The sequence below is a fragment of the Perkinsus marinus genome (genome assembly GCF_000006405.1).
Source record: "Perkinsus marinus ATCC 50983 genomic scaffold scf_1104296939758, whole genome shotgun sequence".
NCBI lineage: Eukaryota > Perkinsozoa > Perkinsida > Perkinsidae > Perkinsus > Perkinsus marinus.
The window spans coordinates 469,432-479,820 of NW_003213081.1; the positions used below are offsets into that span (position 1 = coordinate 469,432).

A 10,389-nucleotide genomic window follows, 5' to 3' on the forward strand; every position below is an offset into this window, starting at 1 on the left:
GACTCCATTGTTATCAAACCATTGGGAACGTTATCTCTCCAAGCTAGAGAGTACAGTCGGTAATACAGACCCTGTATCAACCTCATTTCTGGAATTTTGAAACCACAACAACAACAATACCCTGTTTATAATACGAATCATTCAAGTACATCTTCTCCTCAGATGAAATAAAATATTACTGTACATTTTACGGATTGTTTATTGTCTAATCAAAGTCCAAAACATAAAACATATCAAAATGTTTGCATATCGTGTTACCATTCGCGCGTTACTTAGTTTTCCAAAGGGTATACAACTCTGGAACAACAACCCCTTTCCCATTCACCTCAACTGTGCGCGGTTTTGCCATTCCGGCAACCAACTTGGGTTTATTTCCGTTTCTTGAGGAGCTTGTGTCGGAGTAATTGCTGCAATTGACAGAGCACTTTTTTGATTTTCCAAATCTCGTTGTCTTCACCCACTTGGAGGTTCTTCCGTTACATTTTCAAGTATTGTCGTATTCACCTCATGTGCTGTCGCGTTAGAAGGCTCCGTTACGTTGGAAACAGATAGTGTCGTATTCCGATTCAATACGTCCGCTGACGTGTTGTTGGAATCGCTGGTGTTCGTGATTGATTCCAGAGCCAAAGCTAAGCTCGTTGAGTTCCCTAAGGAGCATCATATCTAAGCTTTGTAAGAATTCCAGTCTGAGTCACATCAAAATTGTAAATTTCGAGTTTGCTTCGAAAAGGAATATCATATTATCTTTTCATATTCATAGTCTGAATATGCTCCGTAGTTTCCTATGAAGCTCGTTCGGTCAACTCCGTCGAGAGCGACTTCATGAGAGCATTCAATTAGAGTGAATTTTACCTTGTTAGTTCTTGTTATACCAGAAACAGTCTATTGTGGATCTCCTATATGTTTCCCCGGCCACTATAGTGACAAGAACATAGATTCACTGTAGTGGTAAATATTGGAGAACTAAACTGAATGAATCGCTATATTGGTGCCACTGGAGTTCCACCCTAGTGATATGAAAAACACTAGTGAAAAACTACTAGCGATATTTCACGACTACTGCATATCACCGCGAATATCGCGTTTCTCACAGAGTTTTACGACGCCACTTCGCGTAAAACTCCACTATTGTTAACAAATATAACGATTTTTTCCAATCATAGAAGTCACCCTACCAGAAACAGCGATATCCCACAATGTCGCGGTTGGAATATCATCATCAGAAAGAGCTCTTGCAGTTGCCGTACCACTCGGAACTGAAATCGCCAAGTTAAAGTTGTCACCAAAATGTCTCATACTTCCATCAGGAAAACGCTGGTAGAATCTAAACACACAATCGCGGCCTTCATAAATGCCCCAAACTCACTCTTCACATGAACCGCCCATGTACAGATCCATAACTCTGTCGAACGACAAGATCTTCTGGGCGTCATCGATTGAACCTTGACAGTGTTTATGTATACTATGTGGCATAAAATATCGTAAAAAATCCAGAAAATATCGTAAAAATATCGAAAAAATTACCAAAGAATGTCGAAAAAATATCGAAGAAATATCGAAGAAATATTGTAAAAATATCGATAAAATTCCGAAAAAATATCAAAAAAGATTCACCTCCCCGGTCGAGTGCGACTGCGAGTCGACTCGTGATATCTTCCTTTGTGCTCTCCCAGTCGTCAGTATCAACATCATAACTATGAGGAGGTGCACTCATTCGTTGCACACTGAAGTGCCTTACACTGCAGTTATGGTCGCGATGGGATCTCCGAGGGGCAAAATTTGAACTGGGGGATTCAAAATTCTCGCCTTCAAATGAGGGGCCACATTTTCTTCCTGAACGACGTTTGTTGTCGAATCTGAATAAACGCTTACGTCTTGGATGAGAAACAATATCCACTTCGTTGGAGTTTCACCCGCTTCACGTGAAGTGGCGAAATACCCCATGGAAAACCGATATCCGCGCTATACAGTAGTCGTGAAATGTGTTTTTCATATCACTAGGGTGAAACTCCGTCGTGCATGTAATACAATCGAGCCGGTCTTCAGATGGTTACACGTGAAATAAACCACAGAAATGAGGTCAAAATATCAATTCAATGTTTATCCAGCAGTGTGAGTTTCACCATAGTGATATGAAAAACACTAGTGTAAAACATATTAACCTGTCTATGTGTATTGTATAATCTGCCGGTCTGAAACTATGTTGATTTATTGGTGAATCAGATTACACTCATTGATATTCAAAGTATCGTTCACCTTGCTCACCGAGAATTGAGTTCTTCGCAGAGTAAAAGAGCACAGCAGCTCTCAAGAGCATTACAGTTTCAGTGATGGAGAAACCACTACCATATAACGACAGGCTTTCATACTTCATACTCACGTCACTGGAGTTTCACGACCCCGCTTTACGTGAAGTGGCGTCGTAATACTCTTTGAAAAACGCGATATTCGCGGCCTGTGGTAGTCGTGAAATATGTTTTTCATATCACTAGGGTGGTGAGACTCCACTCAACACTCAACCAGCTTGAACTCGAAAACTGCAAGAACTGGACGAATCATCATCAGAATATTCTCGCCTTCTAGACCTTCTAAGAAAAAGGATAAGAAGATCTCGTCATGAAGTGAAGAGTGTCGTCAAAATTCAAGTAGATTTTGAAATTAGCACAGTGGAGTTTGACGACCCGTTCTACGTGAAGTGGCGTAAAACTCGGTGAAAAACGCGATATTCGCGGTATACTGTAGTAGTCGTGAGATACGTTCTTAACTAGTGTTTTTCATATCACTAGGGTTATAAAAGTCCAGTGTAAGAGTAAACACGAGCACACGAGAACTTCATATTCCTTCGTGTGAGGAAATGCTGTACACAAGTGCCTCTGCTAGTTTCAGCTTCTTGTGATACTTGTCTTCCTTGCTAGACTACTTTATGATGAGTGGGCAAAAACCACTTGTTGATTTCGTGTTTCCACTCTACCATAGGTACAGCACGCCAAGAAGAGCCGGATGTATTAGTGATTTCAGATAACACCACACTGCATATAATTGCAGGAGAGTGCCTTACAAATTGTAAGGCACTCGGGTAGGGATCTGAAACCAAATTGTAAGTTACAATGCAGTCTTAACCTGTGCACACTATCATAAGCTCGACTAAGGGATTCCTCCACCCGAGAGAGACACATTGTGTGCTACGGGGCGGAAACGATTGTGATGTAACCACACAATTGTTATACCAATATCCTTAACCCCATGGTCGCCATCCATACCAAGGAAGGAGACAACAATTGTGTAAACACATCGCAACGATGCAACAACATCCTCCACTTTCACCCTCTCGAAGTCTAGCTCGAGTAAAAATAAACTCAACAACTCAGTTTTTTCGAAATCATGATTTATCGAATTCAACGATATTCTTCTCTCACAAAATCAGCGTAACCAAACACATACGGTTCTCTCATTTTCACCATCGCCGCTTCCTGCTCCACCACGGCTTCAACACCAATCCGCTCACATATCTTCAAATGCACTTCTTTCCAAAGCACCTCATCTGCAGTCCAGTCAGTTTCTATTATAATATCAAACATATCTTCATCCCTCCGCGACGCGCACAGCAAAGATTTCTCATAAATCGTCTTCGCTGTTGCATGACGAATCTTCGGGAATTCATGACACAACAGACGACCAAAAAGCGCGAGTTCTATTTCAGTCTTCGTCTCAGCCGATACAGGGAGTATACCAAAATACACCGTAGAAAGGCACACGGCACATTCTCGCAGCTTAGCAACACTTCGAGATCCTCGTAATTCAGCTACAATTCCTTTCACAACTTCGCTCACTTCATTTTCATTCAACACCAATAGATCTCTTGCGAGCAACAACTCCATCGTAGTCAACCACGGTATAGAAAAACGACTATCACGATCAGCTTTCGTCGGGAAAACAGCGACAGTATTTATTTCTTGCCGCAAAATCAGCAGTAACTCCGCTAATTCACACCGAAATACTTCGTCTTCTTTCAGCAGGCTGATGAGAGCCTCGGACGCCTCCTGTGCTACTCCATGGGAAAGACTGCCTGCTGACGACACCACTGATGAGAGTATCACTAATTTATCTCGAACCGCGGGGAATTTCCTCATGGACGTCAACCCAGATCTAAATACGTTCATCTTCTCCTTCCCTCGGTAGAGCTCCAATATGTCACCCCAGAGTGCTGGCCATCTCAACTGAGACGTGGTGACCGCATTCGAGGGCAGCTGGAGTGAATCGATACGAGGAGGAGCTTCGTAATTCTTCCGAACTGTCGCATACACCTGAGCAACAAGCACTATACATTCAGTACCCGTGTAGAAGAATACAGTGTGTGTCAATTTGATACGCAAGTATGATAAAATAATAACCTTTCGAGACCCTGAAAAAGACAGCTTCTTCACTATCACACGTCTCACAAAACATCACGTCCAGGTTGTTCATGGGAAAGATAAATCCTCCACAGTTATATACTAAACTTCTGCGCACTATAAACGGTCAGCTATCGGACTTATTCCGTATCTTCCTCAAGAGACATCTAAGATACCCTCACCTTCTCGAACGGCCCTCCTCCCCGACAGCCTCGCCCAACAATAATGTCTTCTATACCACTAATAGCAACAACTCTAACATGATCCAATCTACTCACACTCGCCGAGATCAGTGCAGCCAGACAGCTATCAACAACAAACGATTTCATAGACCTTCCCGCGAGAACTTCCGAGACTCCTCTAACCGAACCTTCTCGTACCCATCGCCCGACATCTCCTCTACTATCGGTAGCATAATCAACAACCACACATCGTATCAAAGTCTCCACAACAGCATCCACAACAACTTCACTCTGAACCACGCCGAGTAGTCCTAATACTGCCCACCGTCGTGTTTCAGCATCAACTAGGTCCTTCGAAATCGGATGAGTCGGCCATGCATTCGCTTCCCTCACGAAAAGTGATACCACAGGATCCTCAGGAGGAGTCTTTCGAGCTCTCGTTATTAATGCTAACGCCAAAACATAGCCTCGTCGCGCCGCCACATTTTCATCAGCAACCTCAAGTTTTTCAATATACTCTTTTCCAATTTTCCCGATTTCATCAGAAGTAATTTCACTAGGTCGGCACACAACCAGGGTCATCAATGCTTCAGCAGCAGCAATTTGGACCTGAAAAAACGGCGAAGCGAAGCGGTTTTTCTTGTGTAATTTCATCGACATTACCGCAGCGGTAAAGTGACGTATGCTCGAGTTAATGCTTTGGATGTACCGAGGGATTGTATTCGGTTTCAATGCAATGCAACTTCGTGCCTAATTAACACGCGTGTCAACGATTATTTTGGACCATTTCACCCACATAAAAAACGGCCTGCATCAACGAACACGCCGCTGCTCTAATCATCTCCCCTCCTCTCCCTCTATACAGTCGAGCTTTCTCCAGCTTGGGGACAACGTTCCGTATCAAAGTCGCCGTGTTAGTATCCAAAATCTTCCCGCTGCGTGATTCGTCCCTGTTGATCTGAGCCACACCCGTTATAGGATACTACGGAAGAACTTGTTTCGGTTGATAGCAAAGCGGCCCTCGGGAAAGGAATTAAGGACGATGATAGTGATGTAATAAAATGGGTAAATTTTTCCGGGTTTGGGAATAATTTCGCAACAGTGTTGGAGGAGGAACATATGTTCGCTTTCCCCTGCTGAGTTCAGAGTTTGCATACGAAGTGTACAGAAACCAACAACATTTTCCCAAAATTTCTTCAAATTTTCATACTCTCACCAACATACATAGCTGACCATGTGCACATTTTCCCATACCGTAACAAATGCAAATATTACTATACTTGCGTTGAATTACTTTCGTTGCGTTGAACTAGTCAATGAATTCGGCATTATACATCTTTAGAAATGGTAATATTGGAGTTTCACTCGTGATATGAAAAACACTAGTGGGAAATAAACTTGATGAATACGTTTTTCACAGAGTATTACGCCACTTTACATAAAACGGGTGAAACTCTAGTGTGAAGTGCGTGGTAATTTGATATGCACATAATCAACACATGTAGTTGACCATGTGCATATTCTTCCAAACTGATAATAGTATTCGTACCACATTAAAATTGATGTCCATTTATTATAGTTAGCATCTTCCCAATTTTCTCCAACTCTTTAGTCAAGTAATTTACAATGAAACCGTTATCACACTAGGAACGTATTTTCCACTATTTCGGAATGTATTTTCTCTATTTTTTCTGTTTTCAACTTTTTTCCTTTTTTCTGTATTTTATCAAATCTTAGGTATATAATGTTAAATAGGGATATATTTAACATTGGAGTTTCACCCTATATGAAAAACACTAGTGAAAAACATATTTCACGACTACTACAGACCGCGAATATCGCGTTTTTCACCGAGTTTTACGACGCCACTTCACGTAAAACGGGTGAAACTTTATTGTATTATGAAAAGATAATACCAGGTATGCATATATAAATATATGGTTATTTACTAGTAACTCAGTGAAAGCTGTACTAATCTCCAACGAATAACTGCATGCGTGTATATTTCCCAATTCTCACCAGCTCCTCACACGCCACCACAACCTCCGAGACACCCAACAATGCTCCATGACGAAAAATTGTCGGATGAGTTGTCGTCTCCTCCAGGCACGCCGGTAAGAGCCTGTCCTCTATGAACTGAGGAGGTCCCGGGTTCGAAACCCACAGATGACATTTTTCTCGTCACCTCACTAAGATGGCTATCATCCACGAAGGGCACCAGCGCGCCTACACTCCGTGCTGCCAGCTCTCTAGTTCTCTTGTCGGTACTCCTGCCAAAGCAATAAAATCGTCACTCGCCATAAAATTCAGCGCTCGCCCCACGAGAGAGTAACTCTCACTGCATATCCCATGTGCATTGAATCAATTCTGGAGTTCAGAATTCGATTCTAGCATATGTGTAAGAAGCGATTTTGAGTTTTGACCCCAGAATCAATTTCAGGGTCGCATAATCGTCGGAGTGAAAAACTCCGTAATCGATTCCATATTTCCCAACCGAGTGAATCCTCGTACGCACAAAACCGACCCATAGTGCCACTCACCTTAGATGTAAACGGTAGAGATGATCCAAAACAAAAGGCACCAAATCAGAATCGCTTCTCGAGAGCTTGCCTAAAATGAAATCACTCATTCATGGCAGTGTTGGGCTAACATATCTTCGCTCAGGAGTTTCATACGGGTAAAAGTGTGCAGAAACAAGAAAAAAATTTTCAAAATTTCCTCGAGTTTTCGAATATATTTTCGCTTTCCTCACCTGAGCTCAGGAGTTTTCTTAATAATCACACATGGATTCGAGTAGAAGTGTAAAGAAACTAACAATAATTTTCCCACACTTCTCGTATTGTCATCAACACATGTAGTTGACCATGTACATATATTAGTTCCCATAAACTCATATATTGGAGTTTCACCTGTTCCACGTGAAAACCGTGATATCAAGTGAATTGAATATTCACGTCCACGTAGCACATTCCACGTGTTTTACGCGTTATTCACTCCTCATATGTTTTTGCCACAAAAAGAAATGTGAAATATCAAACGTGAAACTCCATTATATCGCGATTCCATGCATGTGTTTGCCACCTAACATACTTGCAACTTCACCCAGAAGAGTAGTAGCCGCATGGACTCGATTAGCAACAGTCCAGTAGTCAACCAAATTCACAAACAGGAAGCCCGGGTCATCAGCACTGACACATCCTAATCTACCGACAATCTCTTGAGCCGCTGCTGAGGCCGCTCGCCGAACAATAATATTCGGATCGAGCAGAGACGAGCAGACCTGACAGATAGTGACCTTATACTCAATTCATTTGATGGACTTCTTTCCCAGTAGCGATACTCCACACTAGGCTAGGCTGAACACTAGAGTTGGAGGTGACGATTAGACAACCATCATCAGCTGTAGAGTAGTAGCATGCATTTTCATCTAATAAGAGCGTTCGCAATCTTGTGCATGGTTATTCCTTTGACCGTGTACAATAAATTGAACATTGGAGTTTCACCACTCTAGCGATATGAAAAACATATTTCATATCACCGCGAATATCGCGTTTTTTACAGAGTTTCACGACGCCACTTCACGTAAAACAGGTGAAACTCCATTAGATACATCCTCAGCTACTCTGTCCTAGCTCACTACATATTACGAATATCATCACTGTTTCCTCAGTCCGGAATTTCAGACTAATACCATAATTCTGGCAAATATCCAAATCAAGATCTTCTTTCCTTGTGCTATTTCACCACAATTGATATATGACTTAGTACAGACTGTTATACTAATTGTTATAAAACTACAGACTCCTTTTCGAGGATTGAATCACAACACCGCAAATCTCACAAGCAGTAATTACTGCTCAAACTTCCACAATCAACACGAGGTAATACGTTCAATAAGCCGACCCAAAAATTCTCACCAGAAGCCTCAAAATCATATCCAGATTCTTCCTAACAACCTCCCTGTCGCAGACCCCCCTTGCGACCGCCCAAGTGATAAAGCAAGCGGCGTCTCTCGCTGCTGCCAAGCCTTGGCATTCAAATGCAGGTTTAGCAACTTCAGACAGGAGAGCACCCAGGGACGCGGGGCTGTCAAAGGCGAGCGCTGTCGAACCCAATCTGAAAAGTTCGGCAATTAAAATCACTCCACAGTAAAGACCAAAAAACAATCGTTTCAAATGGCAACAATAATATAACAAACGTGATATATATGAAATGGAGTTTCACCACCCTAGTGATATGAAAAACATATTTCACGACTACTGCATATCACCGCGAATATCGCGTTTTTCACAGAGTATTACGACGCCACTTCACGTAAAGCGGGTAAAACTCCAATGCGACCGTGAGTTTATTCAACAGCTGAAACGAAGAGTAAAATTAAACCTCACCCTATCAGAATGAGCCGTGTGGGAAAAATTGCACATGCTCGACGACGTGTGATTGTGACAATATAAAAATTTTTTTGGAAATTTTTTTGGGAAGTTCTGCTGAGTCTTTTTATTCGCACGAGCTCGGGTAGAAGTGTATAAAAATTAGGAAAAATTTCCCAAAATTTCCTCAGAATTCTCATAAACACGTAGTTGACCATGTGTATATTTTCCCACACTGAGAATGAGACTCGCGCCCTACCTCCGGATCAACTCAGCTATCGCAAGGCTCGTGCCGTGCAGTCTGTGAGCATTTCCGAGAGTTTTGATACCATCATCATTGTCTCGAGTGAGAGCTGTGAACACGTCAACTGCTGCTGCTGACGGTAGAGCATTCGAGATCCGTCCTAATGCCTGACACGCTTCACTACACTCCATACAATACGTGTTGAGATTGTCAGGAAATGTTGTACACAAGTGCATCTTCTAATTTCAGATTCTCCCTTGCTAGCCTACTTTATGATTAGTCAAGAGCCATTTGTCAATAACTCTTGCCCTAACAGGAATCTCGAGCACCAAAAATTACATCGGAACGGTATCAAAATTTTCGTTGTGATCCGAACTAAGATCGTCTATCCTTGTGTCATTTTACTTTCACCCTAGTGATATGAAAAACACCAGTGAAAAACACACTGCACGACTACTGCATATCACCGCGAGAATCGCGTTTTCCATCGAGTGTTACGCCGCCACTTCACGTAAGACGGGTGAAACTCCATTGATATCTTCAGCTGAAATATAGTCCAATAAACTGCGCAAGTCGTCATTGTGATGAGAAGTTCTATGTGATTGAATTCTACTTACAATTTAGTTCATTAACAATCATGTTCTTTTTCCACCAATGCGATGTAGCGATGACCTCAGTTGCACCAAATACGTCCCCTTATGTCAACGGAATGCCTACCTTAGCAGCTGTCCATCTAACTACAGTAACCGGGTCTTCCAAAGAAGGCAAAAGTATATCGCCAATGACGTCCTCAACCTACGAGGAAATCACGAAGCAACAAAACCCCAACAAAATCTCACCAGACTTTGAACCGACTCTCGCATGCTGAAATCACCAACTGTCATCTCTCCCATCTTTTTCCCATCAGATGGCGCCGCCGGGAGAAATTTACAGCTCAAACGTCTACCACCAGCTTGATGATATCTGAGTAAACACCCAAATCATTAAAGTCTGTGCGTGACATCTCTAAACTGACTAAAAAACGGTATTAATTATTAATATTAATCTTGTATTCAATTTTCATCCTGACACACTAGTAGTAGTGAGTCTAGTATAAACAAAACACTCTGGGGTGATGGACATGCTCGTACAGCAGTTTCAGAATCGTTGCGAGCCGTATGCGCAGGCTCGTCTGAGCCCCACTACCACCAGAGAAATAGACG

General features: G+C 42.2%; 1 protein-coding gene across 1 annotated transcript in view; it reads right to left on the reverse strand.

Moving 5' to 3' along the window:
* Positions 1-3,054: 3,054 nt before the first annotated feature.
* Positions 3,055-10,389, reverse strand: part of Pmar_PMAR029336 (beta-tubulin cofactor d, putative) — a gene marked incomplete at both ends in the record, with an annotated part of 9,904 nt that continues 2,569 nt past the window's right edge. The window contains 12 exons of the mRNA XM_002782423.1: positions 3,055-3,084; positions 3,459-4,304; positions 4,574-5,182; positions 5,370-5,531; positions 6,593-6,709; positions 6,759-6,843; positions 7,114-7,183; positions 7,664-7,853; positions 8,491-8,689; positions 9,203-9,354; positions 9,905-9,982; positions 10,027-10,150. Of these exons, the coding sequence (XP_002782469.1) occupies positions 3,055-3,084; positions 3,459-4,304; positions 4,574-5,182; positions 5,370-5,531; positions 6,593-6,709; positions 6,759-6,843; positions 7,114-7,183; positions 7,664-7,853; positions 8,491-8,689; positions 9,203-9,354; positions 9,905-9,982; positions 10,027-10,150 (2,662 nt within the window). The remainder of the gene's footprint in view (positions 3,085-3,458; positions 4,305-4,573; positions 5,183-5,369; positions 5,532-6,592; positions 6,710-6,758; positions 6,844-7,113; positions 7,184-7,663; positions 7,854-8,490; positions 8,690-9,202; positions 9,355-9,904; positions 9,983-10,026; positions 10,151-10,389) is intronic.